The 27,141-nt window shown below is 48.3% G+C and overlaps 1 protein-coding gene across 1 annotated transcript in view; it reads right to left on the reverse strand.

Moving 5' to 3' along the window:
- IPO5 (importin 5) overlaps positions 1 to 27,141 on the reverse strand; it is a 397,964-nt gene that overhangs the window by 124,372 nt on the left and 246,451 nt on the right. Inside the window, exon 20 of the mRNA XM_086947880.1 lies at positions 16,419 to 16,530. Coding sequence (XP_086804006.1) covers positions 16,419 to 16,530 — 112 coding nt within the window. The remainder of the gene's footprint in view (positions 1 to 16,418; positions 16,531 to 27,141) is intronic.

A 27,141-nucleotide genomic window follows, 5' to 3' on the forward strand; every position in this document is an offset into this window, starting at 1 on the left:
TGTTATTCTTCAACAGTTGCAATCTTGGGAACAGTATGGGCAAGTGTAACCCACACCAGTAGCTCCCTGTGTAGGAAGCAGTCATCTCACAGCTTTAGTGTTCCAAAGGAACCACTACTGTAGGAGGGTACAATCCCACTACAGCAACCTACAACTTCACTATTACAGGATTGGAAACCTTTATGTTGGTGTGTACTACAGATCCAGTTAGAAAACGAATAGTTTTACCTGTCGGTGTAGTTTTGCAGCTTGAAGATCTTTCTGGATTCACTATGCTGTGCATATTCCGCGGTCTTGTGGTTGGGTCCGGATTCGTAGTCTTTTCTTTGTTTTTTTTTTTTTTTTGTAGCCCTTGTGGGCGTCGGCGTCACACCTCCTCGGGCGCATTTCCGGTGACGTCGGCATGCTTCCTGCGGAAGCTCCCACTCTTGGGCGCCATCTTCGGATTCTTTTTTCCGTGTTTCCTTCTTTCCCGAAGTCATGGCAATGTTCTATTCAAGGTGATAATTTCTTTACCCCATGTCCTTATATTCTGCGACTTCTTCTCCTATCACTTTTTTTTTTTTTTTTTGACCACCTCTTCTCTCTCCAGCCTCATCTTTCTGGCGGAGGTGGGTGGGTTCGCTAGTGAATCCAGAAAGATCTTCAAGCTGCAAAACTACACCGACAGGTAAGAAACTATTCGTTTTGCAGCGTGAATCTTTCTGGATTCACTATGCTGTGCATAGATTTCGTAGCGGTTTCTCACTTCCGTGGTGGCTGGGTGGAAGATGAGCTCTGGTTTCTGAATATATGCTGGAGCACCCTTTGTCCGACTTGTGCTTCCTTGTTCATCTGAACATCCACGCAATAGTGCTTCGTGAATGTGTGCACCGAAGCCCATGTCGCTGCCAGGCATATGTCCTGTATGGGTGTATTGGCCAGGAAAGCTATTGTAGCCCCCTTTTTCCTAGTGGAGTGGGCGCGTGCCCCCTCCGCTAGTTCTTCTCCTGCCCTTTTGTGGCAGAGTTGGATAGTTTGCGCGATCCATCGTGCAATAGTGTTCTTAGTTACTGCCTTGCCCATGTAACTGTTGGCGAACGACACAAAGAACTGTTTCGTTTTCCTGTGTCCTTTTGTCCTTTCGATGTAATGCATGACCGCCCTTCTGGCGTCCAGGGTATGCAGGGCTCGCTCTGCGCTAGTGGTTGGTTTTTGGAAAAAACTCGGTATCTGAATGGACTGGTTCATGTGGAACCTGGACACCACCTTCGGCATGAAATGTGGGTCGGTCCTCATCACCACCCTGTCATTGTGTATTTGTAAGTATGGCTCCTGAAGCGTCAGCGCTTGCAGTTCGCTCACTCTGCGTAAGGATGTAATTGCAACCAGGAAAGCAGTTTTCATGGTTAGCATCTTCAAAGAGGCCTTGTGAAGCGGCTCGAAGGGCTCCTTCATGAGTTCCGTCAGGACCACGTTTAAGTTCCATGCCGGTGGTGGCACCCGCTTGGGTGGTGCAATCCTTTTCGCTCCTTCGAGGAACCTCTTTACAACTTGTGATGTGAAGAAGCTTCTGCCCATCTCACCCCTTGTGTATGCCACTATAGCCGCCAGGTGGACTCTCAAGGAGGACGAGCTGAGCTTTTTGTCCAGCAAGTGTGTCAGGTACTTCAGTACCGTGGAATCCTTCTTCATTTTATTGTGAAGTTTCTCCCTCCTGCACCACATCGTGAACCTTTTCCACTTTGCGACATAACACTTCCTTGTGCTGGGCCTTCGCGCCTCCCGAAGGACCCTGAGGGTGTTCTCTGGTAGTTTCAAATGTGCGAATTCGATGTCCTCAGGAGCCATGCTACTAGGCTCAGGCTCTCTGGTTCTGGGTGCAGCACCTCTCCGTTCTGCATGGAGAGCAGGTCCTTTCTCCTGCTGAATCTGTGGGGCGCACACTGCGCCATCTCCATGATCTGCGAGTACCATGTTTGCCTCGCCCACTGTGGCGCGACCAGTATCAGGGTCATCTTGCTTGCCCTGCACTTGCTCAGCACTCTGTGAATCAGTGGTATCGGGGGAAAAGCGTATGCAAATTTCCCGGACCAGTCTATCCATAGGGCATTCCCAAGGGACCCCTCTTCGTGTTGTCTGGATGCGAAGTTTCGGCATTTCGCATTTTGGCGTGTTGCAAACAGGTCCACCGATGGTGTCCCCCACCTGCTGAACAGCCTCCTCGTCTCCTGAGCATTGAGCTCCCACTCGTGGGATGCAGAGGTCTGTCTGCTCAGCCAGTCTGCTTGAATGTTCTCCTTGCCTGGTAGGTGTATGGCTATCAAGTCTATCTGGAGAGGGATGGCCCACCTCCATATCTCCTGCGCCAGCGTCGAAAAGCGTTGTCGACTGTGTTCCACCCTGTTTGTTGATGTAGAACATCGCCGTGGTGTTGTCTGTCTGTAGCAACACCCTCTGCCTGTACAGTCTTGTCTGGAAGGCTTTCAGTGCAAGGAAGATTGTCTTCAGTTCTAGGTAATTGATGTGTTTTGTTGCATCTGCTGGCGACCAAAGGCCCCTCACTTTGAGTTCCTCCATGTGAGCGCCCCATCCCTTCAGGGATGCGTCCGTGGTGATGGTCACTGTCGGAGTTGGGAGTGTAAGTGGCTGACCCCTTGTTAGGTTCTCCAGGGTCCACCATGCCATCTCCTTCTGCACTGCGTGCGTCACCACCACAAGAGCCTCCCAACTGCCCGAAGCCTGTGACCATTGTTCCTGCAGCCATTCTTGCATGGGTCTCATGTGGAGCCGCACATTCGGCACTAGGTGGATGCATGATGCCATCATTCCCATGATCTTGCTCGCAGTCCTCACTGTCCGAGCTTGCCCCTTCCGGTATAGGCGAGTTTCCTTGACCAGTGCCCTTGCTCTCTTCTCGTTGGGGAACACTTTGCCCTGTACGGTGTTGATCTCTGCCCCCAGGAAGATCTTCACTTGCTCCGGCTCCATTGATGATTTCTTCCAATGCACGGAGAACCCCAAGTGTATGAGTGTTCTCGCCACTGTATGTGCATGCTGCCTGCACTTCTGGTACAAGCTTGCTTTTACTAGCCAGTCGTCGAGGTAAGGGTATACATGTATCCCCTGTCTTCGTAAGTGCGCTGCGGCGGACGCAGGGCACTTCGTGAATACCCTCGGTGCTGATTTTAGTCCGAAGGCCAGCGTTGTGAACTGGTAGTGGCCTCCTCCGATAGCGAACCTGAGCATATGCTTGTGCTTGTCGTTCATCGGTATGTGTAAGTAGGCGTCCCTGAGGTCTATCGTGACCATGAAGTCTCCGACCTGCAACTGCGGCAGCACCTCCTGCAAGGAGGTCATTTTGAACTTTTGTGTTCTTATGAATTTGTTGAGGAACCTTAGGTCTAGGATGGGTCTCATTTTGTCGTCGACCTTTGGTACTAGGAAGTACGTTGAGTATATTCCCTTGTTCCTCTCCCTGAAGGGGACTCTTTCTATGGCCTTTTTTTGTAGGAGTTCTTGCACTTCTTCCTGAAGTCTCGCCAGCTGTTCTTTTGCTGGTGGCTTCCCCCTTGGTTTTCTGTCTGTTGGTTTTTTCTCCAACTCCAAGCAGTATCCGAATTGAATGATGTTTAGGATCCATTTGTCTGATGTTATGTCTCTCCATTCCTGGAGATAGAACTTTAATCTTCCCCCCACTGGTGTCATGTGGTCGTAGGTCATTAGATTGTCCAGACCCCTTTGTACGTGGTGCCCCCTGGGATCTTTTCTGTGGTCGGGCACCCGGGGGAGTACGAAGTCACTTCGAGGTGGGCTGCTGCCCCCCTCTTCTATTCTGGCCACGTCCGTTTCTCCCTCGAAAGGACTGACCCCTTGGTTGGTATTGCCAGGACTGCTTCTGGTGACTTTGCTGAGCCTGGGAGTCTGCCTGGTGCGTCTGCTGGAAGGCCTGGTGCGATGTACCTGGCTGGTTTCCACCTCTTCCGCCGGGCCTCCGTGCCGGGGTGCCTCTTCTGTTGCCTCTGAACTGCCCCCATGGATCTTGCAGTCTCGTTATCTTTTTTGAGTTGGCACAGTTTGTCGTCAACCGTAGCTCCGAAAAGTGTTTCGCCGTTGAACGGTGTGTTCAGGATACTGTGTTGCACCTCGGGTTTGAACCCTGAGATCCTGAGCCAGGCGTGTCTCCTCTCCGTGACACCCATCATCATTAGCCTGCTGGCGGTGTCTGCTCCGTCCAGGGCCGTCTTAAGGCAAGAATTTGCTGCATTCTTCCCTTCTTCGATCAATTTTTCGGCCTTCTGCCTGGCCTCCTGGGGTAGGTCCTTCACCAAGTGCCCCAGTCCCTCCATGATTTGGTAGACGTGCCTGTTCAACAGGGCGTTGGAATTGGCCATGCGCCAGTGGGTCGCGGCATTTCGCTCGATCCTTCTCCCCACCAGATCCATCCTCTTGCTCTCCTTATCCGGCGGTGGGCCCGAGGTAGTAGATACGCTCGCCCTCTTCCTAGCTGTGGCCGTGATAATGGAGTCAGCGGAGACCTCGCCTCGAATGTAGGCCGGGTCCTTCGAGGAGTGCTTGTATTTCTTCTCTGTTCTGGGAGTTACTGCCTTGCATGTAGCGGGCTCCTTGAAAGCTTCCTTTCCCTGCGCCAAGACGCTCTCGAGCATCGGGAGGAACTGGCTTCTTGTTTGTGTTGGGAGCAAAGTCTCTAGCAGGAAGTCTGCTTTCTGCTTTTCTTCGTCGAGCTTTAACTTGAATGCAGTCGCGGCGGATTGTATCGCCGAGTTGTATGCCCCGATGTCGTCCGGCGGCGAGGGTCTCGAGGGGTACATGTCGACCGCCTCCTCCGGGCTCTCGGTGTCGACGTCCAGGTAATCCTCCTCGCGTGGGTCAGAGGTGACCGACTCGTCGTCCACTCTATCGCCCTCTTCGTCCTCGTAGCTGTAATCCTCGTAGGGATTCTCTTCAGCTTCCCGGTCGTCGACCATCTCGTCGCTAGGCACGTGGTCGTCGACATGTTCCTCTTCTTCGTCGACCAGATCTAGCACGGCGTGCTTGGTCTTGTGTGGAATCGTGAACGTACTCATCTCGGCGGCGACCTCCTTCCTCCGCTGCAAGAGGCTCGCCATCTCGGCTTCCAGCCGACGTCTTTTCCTTTCTACCTCGGCCGCGTTCTCGGCTTCGGAACGTTCGGCTCCCCTCTTCGGCGCCTGGCTCGGCGTTGAGATCTTCGGCGTCGACGGCTTGGACGTCGTACTGGCTTTCGGGTTTTTGGACGTTGCCGAGGCTTTAGGGTCTTTCTCCCTCGACCGGTCTTTTTCGGCGCCGATCTTCGACGTTTTCTGCTGGTCAACAGCCTTCGGCGCCAGGGACTCCTTCTCCGAGGATCCGCTGGGCCTGCTTGTGGTCGCGGACGGCAGATGTCGCTGCGTCGGCGCCTTCGGGCTCTTGGCCTCGAGCTTTCGAGACTCAGGGTCTCTGGTGTTCTTATGGGACGTCGAGTCTCCTACCTTATCAGGCGTCTTCTCGTAATCGGTCTCTGCGACCGTGTAGCCGTCGTCTTCTGCGGCAGCGTTGTCCTCCTCCTCTGAGGATATCCCCAGCTCGTACAGCGATGGTGTCGGGGACTTTCCTCCGAGGGCGGCGTGTGCTACCCTCTGTCTCTTCCTCACTCGGAGGGTCTTCTGGGCGAAGACGGCGCAGGCGTTGCAGTCCTCGCTTCTGTGCTCTACCGGTAGGCAGAGGTTGCAAACCGGGTGCTGGTCTTTTTGTGCGTACTTGTGTCTGCAGTTCGTGCAGAACTTGAACGGCGTGTTGTCCATCCTCGTGCGTTCAGGCCTCACTGAGTGCGTGGACGTCGACGATCGTCGACGTTCAAGGTTTTCACCTTCTCTCCTCTTCGTCGGTGTTCTGCGAAGTCTTCTCTGGTCTTCTTCTTCCAATATATACTCCAACTTCCACTCTTTTCAGTACTTTCTCCAAAAATGTCTGGAGCCCTACGGGAACGATCCAGACCCGACCGCGGAAAAAAGAATCTGAAGATGGCGCCCAAGAGTGGGAGCTTCCGCAGGAAGCATGCCGACGTCACCGGAAATGCGCCCGAGGAGGTGTGACGCCGACGCCCACAAAAAAAAAAAAAAAAAAAAACAAACAAAGAAAAGACTACGAATCCGGACCCAACCACAAGACCGCGGAATATGCACAGCATAGTGAATCCAGAAAGATTCACGCTGCAAAACTAGGCATATTTTACAGCAGAGGAATTCTAACAGTACATTATTGCAAATTGTCTGTGGACAAGCAAACTAGAATTGGGCTGATGTTGGAAACTGTAGTTGCTAGAGCACTAGGCTAGTACCACACAAATACTGATTAAAGTATTTTAAATTGTTACAGGACACTCGGACACATAATATTGAATAAATGGCGTAGACCTTTTTAAATAGATCTTACTTCTCAAATCTTGAATACATTTTGCTTTGATGTTTATCACATTTGTGATAAACTGTACTGTTTTGACAGGTGTTAAAGCAGACTAATCAAGACAATGTGTGAACAAAAATTAAAAAGAAATAAGACTGGTAGATGGCTGAGCCTAACACATACCAAATTTAGTTACACTAAAGATTTCAACAAAACTTTAATAAGTTATGGTTTTGCACTCAAAAACAGACAGAAACAAGTTATTTCCTTACTTGACAAGTAGTGAAATTAATTTGAAAATGGTTTCCAAATGAAAAGCTTAGGTCATGTACTTATATGCTGAGAAAGTCTCAATACGGAGGTTGGCCTACAGTTTGATGGAAGTTTTAACAAATTAAATGTAATGACCTGAAGATTCTCAACCAGACAACTAGAAACCAAGCACAGCACTTGACTCCCAAGGCAGACTCCGTTTTAAAAACTTTAAGTTAGCCTGTCTGCCTTTGGTCCATATTCAGTATGTCATTATCTTTTGTAGAACCAGTGAAAGTGCCATTACATCTAAATAATGTTTTATTATAACATCAAGTGACATAGGTCTGCCACAAACTACGCAATATCTACGTTTCAAGGTTTCTCAGTAGACATGAAGGATGAACATGTAGGCAGAGTTCACATATTTTCATCTTCTGGTTTTGACCAGTTGCAGCTCTAATTTTGGATAGTTCCCAATAGATTTTGCAATGTATACTAAAAGTAGTCCATATAATAGATGCACAAGTTACTTACCTTCTGTAACGATATATCTGTAAGAAACAGTTATAGATTCCTTACCTAAGAATTACCCCCAGGCATCACGCTGGATCAGGAAAGTTGTGTCAGCAGTACCACTGCGCGGTCTGCTCCGCGTCAGTCATCGTGGTCGCAGAGATGACGTTGCAGCAGCTACTCAGACACCGACCCTCGCAAGTGGGTGTCAATTCTGTACATAAATTCCGAGCCAGAAATGCAGAGCCATGCAAGACACTGACCATTGGTGCACAAAAGTAGGGCCATGGAAGGATGTCCTTAACCCTAGAAATCAGTTCTCAGAACGGGGAGGATTGGTGGGGCGGTAAGGAATTTATAACTAACTAATCTTTCTTACAGATATATAGTCACCGAAGGTAAACAACTTGTGCATCTGAAAAAAACACATCAGTTATAGATTCCTTACATTAAAAGAGATACCCCAGCTATACCATCCCCGGTGGTGGGTCTGCAAACCAAGATCACACCAGAAAGTCCTGGAGATCAGAATGGCCAAAGAAGCAGTTCTCCAGAATTGGCTGTCCAGGCAGTAGAGTTTAGTGAACGTGTGAAGCAATGCCTACGTAGCCGCCCGACAGATGTCATTCAGAGGCACTCCTTTTCCCAAGGCAGTAGTGGCTGCCGTCGCCCTGGTAGAGTGAGTCCACCACCCGACCAGAGGCTCCTTTTTAGCCAAAGTGTAACAAGCCTTATTACACAACACAACCTATTGAGAAATGGAGTTTATGTACGGCCCGACCCTTCTTTGCACCCATGTAGCCAACAAAAAGTTGATCATCCAACCAGATCTGTTTTGCGCAATCCAGATAGCAGGAGAGCGCATGCTTTGGGTCCAGACGGTGGAGCCTCTCTTCCTCCTTTGAAGGATGCGGAGGCAGAAAGAAGGTGGGCAAAGTAATGGTCTGCCCGATGTGGAAGGCAGTGAAAACTTAGGGAAGAAAGGATGGACGGGTCCTGAGAACCACCTTGTCCAGATGAACAGATAAGAAACGAGATTTGGAACAAAGAGCCTGAAGCTCACTCATTCATCTAGTGGAAGTGATGGCTACCAGGAAAGCAGTTTTAAGAGTTAAGAGGCGTATAGGACAATTATGAAGAGGCTCAAAGGGAGAGCACATTAAATAAGGGAGTACAAGATTAAAGTCCCACAGAGGTATAACAAATGGAATTGGAGGAAAAAGAGGTGTTAAGCCTTCCAAGAAACGGTTAACTACCGGGGACTTGAAGAGAAGGCTGATTTGGCAGCCGAAGGAAATCAGAGATGGCAGAAAGGTAGTCCTTGATAGTACCCAGAGCTGAGCCCCGCTGGGCTAAAGAGAGAAGGAACAAGAATACTTCAGAAAGCGGGACAGAAAGGGGATCCACGGCCTTTGCTGTGCACCATGCCACAAATTTGTTCCACCTGCGGCGTATACAGTCTTTGTGGAGGAACGCCTAGCTCCCAAGATTACGTCACAAACTTCATGAGGCAGGTCGAAAGACATCAACTGCCGCTGCTCAATCTCCACGAAAAGAGATGGAGTGGACAGGTTTGGGTGGAGTACCGTCCCCTGCTGCTGTGACAGAAGATTCTCAGAAGAGGCAGTCGGATTAGAAGATCGTTGGCCATGTTGAGCAGCTCAGATACCAGACTCTTCGTGCCCTATCCAGAGCCACAAGAATAACTTGCCTGGTCGCGCCTGATCTTCAGCACTCTGGGCAGAAGTGGTTAGGCGGAAAGGCGTACAACAGACCGCAACTCCACTCGCAACGAAAAGCGTCACCGAGCGAGTGCTGCCTTGGAAATTCCAACGAGCAGAATTGCTGATATTACGAGTTCTATTCAGTGGAGAATAGATCTAACCAAGGCTCTCTCCACTGTCGAAAGAGACCTTGCACAGAGTGAAGAAGCCATTCGTGATCCATCAAGCACCTGCGGCTGAGTTCGTCCGCCCTGGCGTTCAGAGAACCTGCCAGGTGTTGAACCACCAAGGAAATGCCTTGTTCCAGCCATGCCAAGAGGCGAAGGGCCTCCTGACATAGGGTCCACGACCCCACCCCACCCTCTGTTGCAATACCACATGGCGGTGGTGTTGACCATGAACACCTGCACCAATCTACCCCAGACCGAGGGAAGGAATGCCTTCAGGGCAAGACGAATCGCCCGTAGCTCCAGAAGGTTGTTGTGAAGATCAGACTCCGCTGGAGGCCAGATGCCTCTGATCTCCGCCTCTCCCATGTGGCTGCCCCATCCCAGAAGGGAGGCATCCATCACCACAGTGTGATCTGGTTGGGGAAGGGAGAGGGACGTGCCATGGACCCAATCCTGGTTTGTAAGCCACCACTGCATTTGTCACGCAGAGTCGGACAGATTCAACTGATGCTGCGCCCACTGGAACTTCAGGTCCCACTGGAACTTCAGGTCCCACTGCAGAGCCAGCATATGCCACCTGGCATGATTGATCAGCAGGATGCATGAGGCCCAGCAACCTCAGGGTCATTCGGACCGAAATCCAGGACTGAGGCTGAAAGATCTGAATCATAGCCAGATTATCCCGGACTGCCTGTACGGGAGGATAGACTCGAAACTGCGTTGTGTCCAGAACCGCTCCGATGCAGAGGAGCTTCAGAGTGAATCCGAAAATGGCACATTGATGTAGAACCCCAGCATAAGAAGGAGGTCGGCCTTAGTCTGTAGGTGAGAGATGACTGCCTGGGGCGAGCCTGCCTTCAACAGGCAGTCATCGCGATAGGGGAAGACAAACTCCTGATCTGCGCAGATGAGCTGCGATCACCGCCTACACTTTCGTGAACACCCAAGGGTTGCTGGTAAGGCCAAAGAGGAGCACGGTTAACTGAAAGTGCTCGTGGCCTACCATGAACCACAGGTAACGCCGGTGGGGTGGCAGGAAGGGGATGTGAAAATAAGCGCACTGCAAGTTCAACGCTACCATCCAGTCTTGGGGGTCGAGGGCAGAGAAGACCTGAGCAAGCGTCAACATCTTTAACGTCTCCTTCAGGAGAAAGCCATTGTCGTCCCTGAGGTCCAAGATAAGACGCAGGCCCTGGTCCTTCTTTTGAACCAGAAAGTAGTGGGGGTAATGACAACGACCTACTTCTGGGACAGAAACGCGCTGGACTGCTCCCTTGGCCAAGGGAGCGGTAACTTCCTGTTGGAGAAGGGCCAGATGATCCTCCAACATGCAGTGGTATCGTGGTGGCATGGCTGGAGGGTGAAGTAGAATGGGAGAGAGTAGCCCCTACGGACTATATTCAAAACCCACCTGTCCGAAGTGATGGTGCGCCAGTGGGGAAGGTGATGGCAAATCCTGACGCCCACTGTCGTTTGATGGGCCTGAAGGGTCGGACTAGGAAGGTTTGGAGTCTGCTGCAGAAGGGGTGGGGGGGTGGTGAGGTGATGGGGGGGGGGGGGGGGGCGGGGTTGGGGGACTGGCCTGCCCGCTGGCCTCCAGACCCTCGCCAGTTGTTTCCACGTTCCTGGCCGCGCGAAGGTGGAGTAACTTGCTGCGGCCCTGGGTGAGAAGTAGCGCTCTCAAGCCCCCCCCCCCGCTTCAGTAGCCACGAAAGGAGTGAAAAGCAGACTGTGCCGGACGTGAGAGGCCCAAGGACTTGGGCCTAGCCAGTGAGTTTTTGAAGCACTCTAGCGTGTGGTCGGTTTTGTCACCAAAAAGGTGACGCCATGTCCATCAAGGTGTTCTGAAAATCCCTTGAAAAGCCAGTGGCCCTCATCCAGGCGTAACGTCTAAGCACTACCGATGTTGAAATGGTCCTGCCTAGAGTCGGCGGTGTCCCGCCCACAACAGATTGCTAACTTAGCCGCATCTCTCCCAGCGGTGACAGCCTGGGAGAGCACTGTCCGGGCCTCCTTCAGACACTAAGGCAGCACTTGCGAAACCATATCCCACATGGAGTGCAAATAACAGCCCAAGTGACATGCTGGGTTTATGGACCGCAGTCCTAAGCTGGCAAAAGAGAACGTTTTCTTGCCAAGATGGTCAAGCTTCTTGATTCTTTCCAGTGGAGCAGCAGGGAAGGCGCTTTTGGAGGTGGAGGCTTGGACCACCAAGCTCTCCGGGTTGGGGATTTGGGAAAGGAAAGTGGGGTCGCCCAGAGCTGGGTGGTGACATTGGGTGATCATCCTGTCCACTGGAGCCCCCGTGTTGGGCTTGGACCACGTGCCCAAAAGGACGTCAGCGAGAGTCTCTTTAAGCGGAAGCAGGGGCTCCGAAGAGCTCGCCGCCGGTTAAAACACCTCAGTCAGGAGGTTAGTCCTGACCGCCATCGTAGGAAGCTCAAGGTTGAGAGCCTCGGCCGCCCAACGGAACACCACAGCGTATGGCACTTCCTTCTCCGTAGCCACAGTAGGAAGAGACAACATGCCAAAGTCGGGAGGAGTGTTAAGACCACTGGCATCCCCCCCCCCAGTTCCTCTCCAGCTCTACTCAGGTTGGTCAGTTAAAGGGTCACCTGATCCATCCCTGTCCTCCTCATCTTCCTCTGGGGGCCACTGTAGTTGCAAAGAGGCCCCAGGAGTGAACAGGGGCAGAAAAACCCCACCCAGCACCAGTCGCCGCCGATCTGGCTCTGTGTCCACGTCCGGAAGGAGGCTGGGGTCGACGCAGGGTGGGGTGACCGGCATCAGGCCCAGTAGTGGTGCAGTCGGAAGCAGCGCCAGGAAAGGTGTAATAAGGTCAACCAGCACCAATCCGGATCCAGGCCTGGTTCCAAGGGGGGCTTGGAGCATCGAGGCCGAAGTCACCGGCTGCGAAGACCTGGGCCCCCTCCAACTGAGTCCGCTGGACCCAAAGACTCTGGCGGGGTCGGTCCGCCCAAAGATGGCATGCATCACCTCGTAGAACATACGAAGCTGGGGGGTTGCTCCAGGTCCCGGAAAGGGAGGGACCCTTCCAGGTGACCCTTCAAGCTCCGTGCGCGGAGCCACGGGGGTGGCACCACCCACGCACCTCGTCGTATCAGCCGACCGACGAGAAGAAGTCAAAGAGCAACAATGCTTCACGAGTTTTTATGCTTCGACTTACCCGACCCAGAGTGTGAAGACTTGGATGACTTCGAGCTGGAATAGCGATGGCTCCACGATCGGTCCCTTGACCTCCCTATCGACCGGGACCTCGAACGGCACGGAGCATACAGCCGGTGTTTAAGCAGCTTTCGGGACCGCTCCAGCAAAGCCTTCGGCATCAACTGGCAGTCGAAGCACAACTTGGGGCCGTGGTCGCACTCCTGGCAAAAAAGACAAGCGGTGGGGATCCGTCACCAACATTATGCAATGGCAGCATCCCTTGTGCACCTTTCGGAGTCGAAGACAAAAGTTGAGAAAAAAAGTTAGTCAAAAATGATTGCGGAACCGCTATTCCCGGATCTGCGCTGGCTGGGAAAAAGAAAGAACTGACTTCAGCGCATCAGGGTGGCATCCAAGTAACTGTTGTGACGTCATTCCGGCAACCGCGATGCAGGCAACCAACGCGGAGCTAAACTACGCCACCTTCTGATGCGCAGAGGTACTGCTGACGAAAAAACTTTCCAGTTTCAATCCGACGTTGGGGGGTAATTCTAAAAGGTAAGGAATCTATAACTAACCTGTTTCTTTCAGCTAAACCTCTTGAATTGACCACTGAATTGTAGAGGCTTTTGCACCAGATTATCACGAGAGGTCCTGCTAGACTGCCGGAGCATCCACACCTGTGCCAAGTTTCAATCCGATGAGCGGAGCCCGGCTGATCATGTGTATCCATTCTGAAAGAAGACACTGCTAGCTGAAGCCAGTTAAACACAGCTGATCCACTAAACCGTATGCAGTGCACAGGGTCCCACAACACTCAAGAGCAGGGTTCTCCAAAGTTAGTCCTGAAGGGCTAGATCCAGGTCAGATTTTTAAAAGAACTATAAATGGTGATAAGCTAAAAATCTGGCATCGATACTGCCCTCCAGGACCGACTTTAGCAAACCCTGCTTTAGAGGCAAGTTAGCTATTCCATGCTCTCATGATGTACCGCATCTAAGTAGCTTTACGTTGTTCGGATGCTATAAACATTCTAAAAAAATAATGTAACTGTTCATTTTATTCTTGCTGCTTACAACATGCATAAGACCAGTTTTAATTATTTCTTTGTAGTAGTTATTCATGTACTAAGCAACAGAAAGAAAGAAAACAAGTTACTTACCTGTAACTTTAGTTCCCCAGTATTGGTAACTTTCATAGATCCCCATGCTTTTGTATCATTCCCAGTCGTCGGAATGGGAGTTTCGGTAACAAAATAGCATAGCAGTAGGTACAAAAGAGAAAGAAAAAGGCCTAGGCCTCATTCCCTTTTGTATCATATCAACCTCTTTTTGTAAAAGACCAAACTTAGGCATCAGTCAATCAGAAGAGAACCCTCCTGAAGGAACCTCAGAGCCTCAGATTTTCGCAGCCGTTGTGTAACAGTCACCATATCTGCTGACGGCTGAGCTTTCCTCGGGAAGGTGGGTGGGCGCATGGGAATCTATAAAAGTTACTAATACTGGGGAACCAAAGTTACAGGTAAGTAACTTGTTTCCTTACCCCAGTATTGGAACTTTCATAGATTTCCATGCTTTTGTATCAGAGTAGCAAACAGTAAGCAACGAAAAATACATATTGTAGCATAAATATACCTTGTAACAACCAGCAATGCATGAAGATACAAAATGTGCAGAATAAGGAAGGTGGGATAGAAAGGAAAGCTCACCAATCAGTGGAAGAGGTTCCTCAGGACTGCCTGGCCCAGCCGTGTTTTCCTGCTGCAAGGAGTCCAAGCAGAAATGCTTCGTTAAGGTGTGCACGCTGCTCCAAGTCACAGCCCTGCAAATGTCTTTGATGTGCACTCCCGCAAAGAGCTGTTGAAGAAGCCACTGATCTTGTGGAAGGCGCTTCAACTTTGCCAATGGCTTACCCGCTGCAGTATGGCAATGTAGAATGGCACTTGTAATCCACCTCGCAATACCTTGCTTTGATACAGGGAGACCTTTTCAAGGACCACCAAAAGCAATGAACAATTGGGAGGATTTACGGAATCCCGTGGTGCGATCCAAATAAAATTTTAGGCACAGTTTTATATCCGGAGAATGCAATGATCTTTCCGCTGGTGTAGTAGGGTGAGGAAAGAAAGCTTTAAGAATAACCAGCTCATTTAAGTGGAAGTCCGAGGGCACCTTGGGTATGAATTTCTGGTTCGTTCCCAAGATTACTGTATTTCTTTCGAACTGGAGAAACAGCTCTTGGATCGTAAGAGCATGCAACTCCCCAATGCGTCTTGCAGATGAGCAAGAAGGAGAGCCAATTTCCAAGAAAGGAATTTTATGTCCGCTCGATGTATTGGTTTAAATGGGCCCTTCATGAGTTGAGTGAGGACCAAATTCAATTGTCAAGTCGGAGGCGGAGGCCTCACCGGTGGGTAGACACGGAACAACCCTTTGAGAAATTGTTTCACTATCCTGGAAGACCAAAGAGAAGGTCCAGACTCAGAACGTCTGTATCTAGAAACATGCTGCCAAATGAACTTTAATGGACGAATGGGCCAGCCCAGTCTTAGCCAAGGACAAAAGATAAGGCAGAAGTTAATGAGGTTTTGAAGGGTCAACCCCTTCCTTTCTGCACCAAATACAAATTCTCTTCCATATGAGACGGTAAGTCTTGTTCGTGGAAGGGGCTCTAGTCTGGGAGAGAACTTTTTTTATTTAATTAGAGATAAAAAGATTCATAAATTCTCGCTGCTCGGGAGCCATGCCGGTAGGTGGAAAGACTCCGGATCCGGATGCCAGATTTGTCCTACAGACTTTGTGAGAAGGTCTGGAAAGATTCTAAAGTGAAGAGGAGGAGCCAGCGACAACAGATGGAGTTCCGTGAACCAGAACTGTCTTGGCCAAGCAGGGGCTACCAAAATCATCCTGCAAGGTTCCACTTTGATCTTCCTGATGAGTCTCGGGATCAGTGGAATGGGGGGGAAGGTGTAGACAATTGTCCTTGACCAGGCTAATCGGAAGAGCATTCCCCAATGATCCTCGGTGGTGAAGCCTGCTTGCATAAGATCGACATTTCTTGTTGGTCGGTGTGGCAAATAGATCTATTGTAGGTTTGCTGTTGATAAGAGCCTCTGTAGTTGGTGCTTTTGCCTCACATCCTGGAAGGAACAGCTAAAGATTGAGCAGAGCTCATAGGAGACTCCCTAAGCACAACGTGCGGTAGAAAATCTGAGGCTCGGAGGTTCCTTAACACCTTAGCTGTTAGCAATATTTTTCTCCTGTGCTGCATCCCCAGAATCCCCATTGTTCATGACGAGCTCAGCTCGTCATCAGCACAGCTCAACTGTGCCTCATGACGAGCTGAGCTCGTCATGAGCATCGAAGGGGTTAAGGAGGGTTCTATGGGGTGAGGCTCTTCTGATTGGCTGATGCCTGAGTTTGGTCTCGTTTACAAAAAGGTGGATATGCTACAAAAGGGAATGAGGCCTAGGCCTTTTTCGCTCTTTTGTACCTACTGCTATGTTATTTTGTTACCGAGACTCCCATCCAGACGGGGAATGATACAAAAGCATGGGAATCTATGAAAGTTCCAATACTGAGGTAACTGACTAAACCCTTTTAAAAATAGTGTCCTTTTCTTAGTGCAATGCTCGAGTGTGCTGTTCTAAGAACAAAATTGGTTTTGAATTACCACTGTGTCCCGAATGCTTAATGGGACTATTAGTAGCCCAGAAACAAACACCACATCTGTGGAACTTCGTAGTGGGTTGTAGGGGGGCCACAGTAACCTGGACTTCCTTACTCAGTGATGGTGCACTAAACTAAGTCCTTGCACTCGTGGTTAGGAAATCAAACTCTGAAGAGGTTGGCCCTAGGTGCCAGAATACACAACACTAAGATACAATGCTGCAGAATATATGCGGACGAAATGAAAATACTATTTTACTTATGCTGCACTATAACATTGCTTATATACACATGAATAAGCCTTGGTTAGTTAGTGATTGATTCCATTTTAACGGCATGCAGATCTTATTCCATTGTCCTCAAGGTGAAAGTAAACAAAATGACTGGACCCTCCACTAGAAAATTCTTCTACCTTGGGGTTTGTACAAAAGCCACCAAAACTGTTACCGAACTTCCTTACAAACCACACAATTACAACAACCTGATGCAACATTTCAGAAACTAACATGTGAACTTACCCTGCCTCAGTTCTTGATTTTTGAAATGCTCTTCCAGCTTAGCTTTCAGAATACCTCCAAGTTCTTCGAAGTGTTCGTTGTTAAGGCACCCAGGTCCCATTACTTCAATGCACTAATATACAAAGGTTAAGAAGAAGTCAGCTACCTTTGTGGGACAGTAAAAGGATTCAATTTCTAAATTCACTAGCTTATATGCAGCTCAATACTATTCTGCAGAAGGTCCTTATAGACAAATGCAATTGTGTCATTTCTAACATCTATTTGCACTTTTGTGCAAAGCTGAATTAAAATGATTGAACTCAATAAAGACATTGTGCTAGACATGCTATAAGACAGTCAACAGTGGTCAATATCGAAGTTACTGCAGGTGACCCCAACATGTGAAAAAGTGAATACTTGCAACAATAGCTATCCACCAACACAACCATTATAAATTCACATGATTGAATAGTCTTTCAGGGAGCAAATGCTCACCAAAACATACATTTATAGGATAGTAGGCAAACTTGAGCTCCATTCACCAGTGACCATCACAGGTCCAATCCTCTTGGCACCAGTGAAAAGTTAAAAGAAAGTTAGCAATTGCAGGTAAGTAAAACGACTGTCATTCTTTGAAGGGTAGAATCAAGATTCAATTATGCACTCAAGGTGCACCACCAGCCGCACTAGGGCGGCGGGGTGCAGAGGCGCCAATGCTAGTCAATGGGGACTATGGGCACATCAGTGGGGGGTTGCTCACTGGCAGGTAAAGTGGCCTTGGAGGACAATCTTCAAGAGTTGAGAGGAGTACAAAGGGGGACCTAAAAATCATCAAAACCATTTCACCAACAGCACAGAGGCAGCCGGGTACAGGGTGCTCATGCTCACACAGTGTTGCATGGCCAATGTTAACCTATGGAGATCATTGGTTCTGGTTTCAGGCACAGACCAGGATGCCTCTTCAATGGAACCAACATTCAGAGGAGAAAGATGAGATGGCAGCCGACGTCGGGGGTTGAAGGAGGGGGGGGGCGGGGGGGGGAGGAAGACACACAATTGGGTCTGGTCATCAGGGCAGAGGATGCTGGGGTGTCTTCAGAAGTCTGGTTTCTCCTTACCAGTCAAGGGGGTCTCGAGGCCGCTGGTGAGACTTTGTGGTTCCGCAGAAACTTGGAGTTCTTTTTGGAGACAGAGCCGCTGTCTTCGATCTTGAGTTTTTTCCCCCCAAAGTTGATCAGTCCTCTCTGGGTTTTTTGGCAGTCGATGGTCTTCAGGCTCGAAGTCGTCATGCTGCAGGGGTTTCGTGAAGATGCAGGCAGGCCGGTAGGGTTGGGCCAAAGCAGGGGTCACCTGGATCTTCGTTTGCTGCGTCTTCTTCGCCAGTGTACTTAGGTTTTAGTAGACTGCTGAGCTGGGTTCAGGGGTGCCCCCAAATATTGTATTTAGGGGCATTGCTGGGGTAGCAGGGTAGTACCCAATGAGCTGCTGACCTCCGGGTGACTACACCCTTAGTTTGCTCACCCGATGTGGAGAAGGGGCTTTACTGGGCACTTAATACCCAAGAATGGCCTCAGATGATATAGGAGCCTGTCTGCTCACACAGATAGGTCCTCAAGTTTCTGAAGTCACAATTGCAGGACGAGTCAACTCTGGTACCATTATTGACGAGGGATGCAGACAGGCCAGCAGGGTTGGTACAAGGTCAGCTGCAATAAGTTGAGACGGAAAGTCTGTCTAAAGACAGACTAGGTAGGTGAAGACCAAGGAGGGAATCCACGGCCCATCTCACCTATAGCTAAACCAGGTAGCTCCATCAGGCATAAAAAAAAAAGTTCAGTCTCAATACATTGAGAGAGGGGAGAAGGAGAGATATAAATAGAGGGAGGATGCAGTAGGAGACGACAGGAGGGACGAAAGGAAGTGCAACAATGTGGTTTAACAGTATAACAGAAAAAGATCAATTACACATTACATTAAACCATCAGCAATACATTAGGAGAGGAGAGGGAGGAGAGAGAAAAGAAGTGGGGGATAGGTGAGGTGAGAACGTGAAAATAAGGGAAGAGACAACCGTAGAGACAAGAGGAAATCTGTCTAAAGATCGACTGGGTAGGTGATGACCAAGGAGGGAATCCACGGTCCATCTCCCCTATAGCTAAACCAGGTAGGAATCCACAGGCAGATACTCTATCCACCAGAAAAATCGTTAACGAAGCTAAGTAACTTGTTCTTCTGATGGATACATCTGCCAGTGGATTCCTCACCTTGTGAATAGATTCCCATAGCAGTCCCACTCCCGGAGGAGGGTGTCCACCCTTTTATACCAAGAAGTCCTGAAGGACGGAACGAGCAAAGTGTCCGAACCTCCTCACCTCTGCATCTAAACAATAATGCTTCGCAAAAGTGTGGAGGGAGGCCCAAGTTGTCGCCCTGCAAATGTCCTCCACAGGAACACCCCTAGACAAGGCAGATGTAGAGGACTTTGCCCTGGTAGAATGAGCTCTCAAACCTTCTGGAGGTTCTTTTCCGGCCAGGGAGTAGCATATCTTGATACACAAGACAATCCATCTAGACAGTGTGCACTTGTGCACAGCTCTGCCTTTCATGCAGCCAACGAAACCCACAAAGAGTTGGTCATCAATTTTTAACTCCCTGGTTCTGTCAAGGTAGAAGCTCACCGTCCTCTTAGGGTCCAGACAGTGAAGTTTCTCCTCCTTGGAAGGGTGAGGAGGGGGGGGGGGGGGGGGGGGGAGAGGATAGAAGGTAGGGAGGGTAATGGACTGCCCCAGATGGAAGGGAGTAACAACCTTAGGCAGAAAAGCAGCCCTGGTTCCGAGTACCATTCTTTCAGTTTGAATGGTCAAGAACAGGGGTTTTGAACTTAGAGCTCGAAGCTCACTTACCCTCCTTGCCGAGGTAATCGCAATCAGAAAGACAGTTTTAAATAATAAAAACCTCAAGGGACACCTGAGCAAGGGCTCGAAGGGTGAACCCATTAAGAAAGTAAGGACAAGATTAAAGTCCCATTGAGGCACAATAAAAGGAGTGGGAGGAAATGTATCCGTAAGACCCTTTAAGAACCTTAAAACAATAAATAGGTGACTTGAATAAGGACGGCTGGTCCGGCAGACAAAGGAATGCCGACAAGGCAGAAAGATAACCTTTCACTGTCACTACAGCAAATCCTTGCTGAGCCAAAGAGTGCAAACTGAAGAATATCGGACAAGCGAGCCTTCAAGGGGTCAATGGACTTCTCTCCACACCATGAGACAAACTTGGACCACCTACAAGTGTAGATAGACTTGGTGGAGTGCCGCCTGGCTGATCAAATAACATCCACCACATCAGGTGGGAGAGAAAAAGAATTCAGGTTGCCCCGTTCAATCTCCAGGCATGAAGGTGTAAGCCCTGGAGGTGGGGGTGTAGAACCTGCCCCTGCGAGAGGAGGTCTGCCCTGAACGGGAGACGGAGCGGAGGGCACGAGGAGAGGTGGAGAAGATCTGTATACCACACCCTTCTTGGCCAATCTGCAGCGATCAATATGACTTGGGCCCGGTCTTGGCGAATCTTCCTCAGGAATCAAGGGAAACGCGTAAAGTAGTTGTGATTCCGCGCACCTTTAAGACACCGAGCGCGCAGTGTCCCCTCTGAAGCGCGCACACTTTCTCGCAGCCGCCCGCTTTTAAAACGCGAGCGGCGAAAAACGGCAATTTACTGGTTGCCCGAGGCATTTGTGAAGGTATTCCTGTTAATCACAGCGCACATCATGCGCTGCAATTAACAGGAATACTTTCACAAATGCCCACAATCAGCTCCCAGCTGCGCTCTATTTAGAAATGTCTTTTTAGAGATTGTTGACCGGTCAACAATCTGAACCCCAATTTTGGTGGAAATCTTTGGCGCATCAGAAAGAGTCATAACTTTATTGAAGACAAGACAAGTTATATATTTTTGGTGAAGATAAGCGCATACATATCAATTCATTCAGTGTCTACACATAGAGTTCGTCGAGTGGCAGCTCTAAACAAACTTCCTTCATGACGAACAACAGAGTCGCCCCTGATGAAGGCACCGTAGAGGCGCCGAAATGCATTGGGCTCACATGTTAAAAATTTTGTGTATCGCTTATTGTGTAGAAAATGTATATGAAGCCAAAGTAATGAACTTGTAAGGTTGATATAAAGGTTTGCAAAACAGATAAAATTAATTACAAGTTTGTATTATGAAATGAGAATAATACATGAGTGAATGAAACTTACAAAAAGATAAACAAGAATAAATATCAGTATTAAAATTGAAAAAGTGTGCAAAGTATAATTAAGGCGCGGAGCGCTAAGTGAACAGTGCCCGATTAGGTGGGTCCAAAAACTCATCATAACTACACACTTGACTGCAGCATGTTTCATGCACTCCAGGAATAGACAGACATAAAAAAAGAAAACTGTCAGGTCTGAAAATCCCCCAGCCAACCCACCTAGGTCAAAGCTAGCCAGGACGCTGTATTATTTCAAAACAGGTCTCCAACAGTCCGCCCCGGTTGGCGCGCCGACACCTACGCAGCAAGTGGCACAGATCACACAAGCAGGCTGTCACAGCTTTACCAGGCTCTGCTGACTAACGCAGCTGTGTCACTGTTAAAAGTAATTTGCTGGACCGGCATCAGAACCTCAGCAGCCCAAAGCAAAATTAGTACTGCGACTAGTAAATCTGTTGAGCAACTCGTTAGTTGCTGAAAAGGCGCAGACTGACTGCGGCACTTCAGCTGCATTAGAGGTATCTGACAAGCGCATGCAAGTGATTTTATAATTTACAAAAGCCCATTTTTATTATTCGAAGTAGCAGAGTGAGAGCTAGTTCACTGCAGCGACTAACTCGCTTTACTTACTTCAGAAACGCCGGGCGCGATTAAGACTCTTGGGCTCAGCAGCAACTGCACAACGGTGTGCTCTGGGCCGCCGAGCTCGCTGGGTTGGGTCATTTTTCATGTAAAATTTACCGAGGTGCCACTGGCTGCAGCCTCCCACAACTCATTACCCAGAACTGCAGCCACTTGCTCGCACCTCCGTTCTCTCCGGATGTGATGTCAGCCATCATTTAATGCGGCGCCTTTCAAATCTTATTGTTACACTGTACCAGCTAGACCTGCAAAGCAGCTCAACCAGCCCCCAAGCCTGCCAGGAGCAGCGCGCATGGCACACTCCACTCCAGCTTTAGTTTCAATCCAAATTAGTGCAGGATTAGCAGCCAGCTTTAGGATTTGAGAGCCAACAGGCCCTATACTTATGCGTGACTTTGCATTAAAGTGCGGTGATGCGGACCACCACACTGAAATGCGTTAGTCTAATGCCTGATGGGTGATACTTGGCAGGCATGCATGTAAATCCAGATGACCCATACTGAATGCAGAAAAAGCTCAAAACCAATTTCTTCAAAAAGAACTATATACTCACTTCATCAAACTCCTAAGTGAATTAACGTCATTCAATTCACAGAGCCAGATAGAGTTATAGCACCTACATTCAAGATGAGGAAGCGGAGGGTAATGTGTGAAATGAAGGTTTGTCGAATGGTTCCAGTAAGACACGGAGTAAAAACCATGTTACTGCGGCGCATGTAGAAGAATCAGAGAGCTGCGTAAATTGTCAGCTATGCATTTCTCTAAAAGCTCCATGTGGTGTACATCCGAAAGACATTGCCTTTCCTTCATCCCCTCGGTTGTTTTGTTTAAAAGTTCAAAAGACAAATAATAAGTTAGTGCTTTTATTGCCATAGGATTCATAAGAAAAAGCCAAAAGTAATCATTCCACAAGATTAGAACCAATACCCCCTTACATTTAAATGATTTACTCCCAAAACCGTCAGTTGGGAGTAAAAGATGGCTGGGCCCCTCATGCCCTTAGACTTCGGGGCCATTAACTTAAAACCTTTCCTTAGCCAGGCCTTTCCAGGTCTCGCCTATAGTCAGCCTTTAGCTGTTGTCGAAGACTTATTGTGGACACAGGGGCTGGCAAAAAGCAAACTGAAATACCCCCGCCAATTCAATCGGTACCTCAAATACCATCAGGAGAGTGAAGCTAGTAAGGTCTGTCCTCCCTAGAGGAGGTCTTTCATCCCTCCTATCTATTTCTCTCCATGCTTTAAGCCTTTCATCCAGCGCCCATTTCACCTGTCTATTCATGCTCCCATCCGTCTGTCTTTTCATCTAATCCATCCATCCTTCCTTTACCATTTCATCCATCATTTCACCCAACTTTTATCAATCACCCAGACTTTCACCCTTCCATCCAGGTTTCCATCCATCTATCCAAACATTCATCCTTCAATCCATTCTTCCGTACACCCATCCAAGCAAATATAACTACTCTTCCATCTCTCAAAGCTTTCACCTTTGTATCCATACTTTTATTGCCCTGTCGTCGCAGATTCTTCCTTCTTTTCATATTTCCTATATTTCATTCTTCTTTCCTGCCCTTCCTTTCTCTTTCCCTCTATTTTCCTCATTCTTTGTCCATCTGTTACGGTTTCTACCCCACATTTAGAAAAGAAATACAGCAAGTTTTTAGATAGTGCAAACTCAACCCAAAAGTATTGGAGCGCGTTGCATGATTTATTGTTATATGTTTTTTGTATGCATGGGGAGATTAACTGATTAGCCCAGAATCACAGGATGTTAGGCTGACCCGAGACTAAAAACCCATCTCCTAAATCGAAAGCTCGAGCATTAGCCACAACCCCAACCACAAGAGCGGAAGAATTTTCAATATTATATACAATTTGATGAAAAACAACCATTGACAAAGCCAATAGTCTTGGCTTGTTGTAGGTGTAATGTTACTTGTATTATATATCTGTATGCAATGACCGAAGAAGCAAAATATCAGTAGGGTGGCACACTATGCGGTGCACATATTCTTAGTGTAATTGCTTTAAAGCGACACCCTTAATTACATCGGTTACGCTCCTTTGAAAGATGTCCGAGTATTTTGATCCCAATCAAAGTCCTGGTCTACACACGCGGTTAGGTTCTTGGCGCACATAGCCTTGGCTGCAGCGCACACAGACCATACTCTGCTGCACACAGAGAAAAATAATTAGAGGGAACATTGGTTGTGATCCTAAACTCATCTGAACCCCATCCCCCAAAGCTTCCTGCATTGGATACTGGAGACTGCAGAATGACGGTCAGTGAGTGTTCTCGTGAGTGGCAAACAGGTCCACCCGAGGAGTTCCCCACGTCCGACAGATATGACGAACCACCTACGGAGGAAGCCTCGACTCGTGGTCGGCTGAAAACTGCTCGCACGCTCAGAACTCCGGCCAGATTAGCCATCAGACAAATCTGATGGTCCTGAACCCAGGACCAAAGTCGCAGAGCCTCTCTGCTGAGACATCGCGACCCAACTCCTCCCTGCTTGTTGACATACCCCATTGCGGTAGTGGTGTCAGTTAGGACTTGCACCGACTGACAAAAAGGAAAAGGAGGAAAGCCTTGAGCGCCAAACGAATCGCCCGCAACTCTAGAAGGTTTATGTGAAGCAACCTTTCCTCTGGAGACCAAAGACCCTTGATCTCCAGATCCCCCAGATGAGCACCCCACCCTAGGGCGGATGCATCCATTATCACTGTGGCCACTGATGGAGGTAGATGAAAGGGCTTTCCTTGTGACAGATTGCCTTCAACACTCCACCAAGACAAATCTTCTCTGGAGTTCCTCACAGACACCCTGAGATCTCCGTTGTGCTGATACCATTGCCTGGGGAGGGACCACTGGAGTGCCCTCATTTGCCAGCGGGCATGGTTGACCAACAGAATACAGGAAGCCATCAGACCGAACAGACGAAGGACCTTCAGGACTGGAACGACAACTCCATTGTAAAATAAAGGAATCATTTCCTGTATGTCGAGAATCCTTTGTGGAGGAGGGAATGCCCGACACACAGTGGTATCCAGTACGGCACCTATGAACAGGTTGCGCTCAGAGGGCACCAGGTGAGATTTGGGCACGTTTATCGAGAAACCCAACCTGTACAAAAAAGGAGGAGTAATTTGCAGATGGTGGAAAAACTTCTCTGGCTACTCTGCTTTGATCAGCCAGTCGTCCAGTGTGAGAAAGTGGCTCTATATATACTGGACTAGAAGGAAGTACAGTGTGTATAGAGTTCACGAACCCCAGAGGTATAACAGGTTAAAGCCAGAACTGACCTTACTCACCAAAGTGGTAGCTGGTCGAGCAGTAAGGCAGTACCAGAGGACAGTGTAAAGCATTTGTTGTACACACTCAGTCAGCAAAAGGTTTCACACACTCAAGGACTGAACTCCAGGCCAATTGATTGTATATCCAAATATATAGTTGTTTTATTTTTAGAACCAACAGTTATAAAAATATCCTTTTCTCGATATAAGTATTCTCATGTAGTTACTTTGCAAGGAAGCAATAAAGGTTGTGCACACAATAGTTACAGTAAAAACAGTAAGCAACACAGTTCTGAAACAGTCTTGCATGGAGTTCAATGGGTTTTTCATCGGTAAGTACAGTTGATTACTCTATGGATTGCTTTGGTAGTTCCAGGACTAGAGCTAAGAATCAGTCCTAGGGTCTAAGCTGAAACCAGATTAGCAAAAACGTTTTAGTTACTGTGAGGAATTTTCAGGAATAGAAGGCTGTTTTCAAAGTTCACACTTAGAAACTTTGAGGTAAATCTGACAATGTTATTCAATGGGAGGAAATTCAGGTTGCAGGTAAAGTACGATTGCGTTACTTTTGTAACCCAGCACTGGGGGCTTAACTCAAAACAGGTAGGTAATTGCGTTTCAGTAGTTTGCACGATTTTTAAAGAATATTTACAGTTTTCAACAAGCATTTGCAATGCAATAGGTCTCGCATTAGGAACGTTTGAGCTATTGGTATTGTAAATGAAATTTTTATTTATGTGTTGGTTTTGAAAATAGCGAAATTTATAGCTTTGTCATTTACAATGCCAATAGTTATAACTTTCGCAAATGTGACACCTATAGCATTTATAATGCAATATGTGTTGTATTTACGTGACTTAGATTTATTCTTATTACAAATAACTATGGCTTTTATTAGTTTTTTAAATAATTAATACTTAAATAAAAGTTATTGTAATTTATAATGGCAATAGTTTAAACTTTTGTGAAGATTATGTTCAGTGTATTTTATTGTGACGAAAATCCAACAACAGAAGTGAAATATTAACATCTTTTTGTGACATTTGTAATAAAGCTTGAAACATTGAGACGATGTATTTGAACCAGTTGTTGAATGGTTGCACAGATTGATGCTGTGGTGCCCCTCAGTGATTCTGTGGTGGTGCGGAGTGATGCTGTGGAGTGAGGGCGATAGATAGATGGAGAGAGTGAGGGCGATAGATAGAGATAGAGAGAGTGAGGGCGATAGATAGAGATAGAGAGAGTGAGGGCGATAGATAGAGATAGAGATAGAGTGAGGGCGATAGATAGAGATAGAGATAGAGTGAGGGCGATAGATAGAGATAGAGATAGAGTGAGGGCGATAGATAGAGATAGAGATAGAGTGAGGGCCAGAGATAGAGAGAGTGAGGGCCATAGATAGAGATAGAGAGAGTGAGGGCCATAGATAGAGATAGAGAGAGTGAGGGCCATAGATAGAGATGGAGAGAGAGTGAGGGCCATAGATAGAGATGGAGAGAGAGTGAGGGCCATAGATAGAGATGGGGAGAGAGTGAGGGCGATAGATGGGGAGAGAGTGAGGGCGATAGATGGGGGGAGAGTGAGGGCGATAGATGGAGAGAGTGAGGGCGATAGATGGAGAGAGTGAGGGCGATAGATGGAGAGAGTGAGGGCGATAGATGGAGAGAGTGAGGGCGATAGATGGAGAGAGTGAGGGCGATAGATGGAGAGAGTGAGGGCGATAGATGGAGAGAGTGAGGGCGATAGATGGAGAGAGTGAGGGCGATACATAGATAGATGGTTGTGTGTGCGTTTGTGGTTGTGGGTGTGTGTGTGTGGGGTTGGCTCAGCGAGACCTAAAAAGGACTATATGCATTGAGTTAAAACATAGGTGTCTTCCTCCGTCTGTTCAGCACGGAACAATGACATTCCACAAGAATTCTGCTTTCACATACATCTTCCAGATCGGAGTACAAGAACCCAGCAGCATGTAAATACAAACGGGAGACTGCAGCACAGGCACTCTTTACATGTGCAGGTCTAAACTTCCAACAAAAAAGCAACCAAACTGGTGTAAACCTATCTGACTGGATAAACAAAAGTGTTAGTCACGAGTCATCTGTGTGAACAGCAGAGAGGAAATGCCAAGTGCTGATGAGCTGTTGAGCTTCAGGCTGGGCCTGGAACAAACTGGCATCAGACAGCTGCTCTCAGCTCTGACAAAGTTTTACAATGGAGGCTAATTAAGCGAATGGGCAAAAGGAGCTTTAAACGCCCGTAATCTTCACAGAAGGTAATGGCATCTGCGGCTTTGCTTCAGTTCCAGTACAAGCGAGGACACTCCCTGGCACCCTTTAAACTAGACATGTTTCTGCAGCGCCCATACGCACTTTGGCATGGCTTCGGTGTGCTATGTGCAGCCAGCAGCCTCCTTTCCTCCGTGGTCCCGAAGGAGGTTGAGATGCTGTGTTACTGCTACCTCAATTAACACTTTTTAAATTTTTATTTATTTATTTGATGCGATTTTATATAGCGCAAACTTTACCCGAAGAGGTCAGAGCGCTTTACATAA

The sequence above is a fragment of the Lissotriton vulgaris genome, assembly GCF_964263255.1.
Source record: "Lissotriton vulgaris chromosome 8 unlocalized genomic scaffold, aLisVul1.2 SUPER_8_unloc_1, whole genome shotgun sequence".
Lineage (NCBI taxonomy): Eukaryota > Metazoa > Chordata > Amphibia > Caudata > Salamandridae > Lissotriton > Lissotriton vulgaris.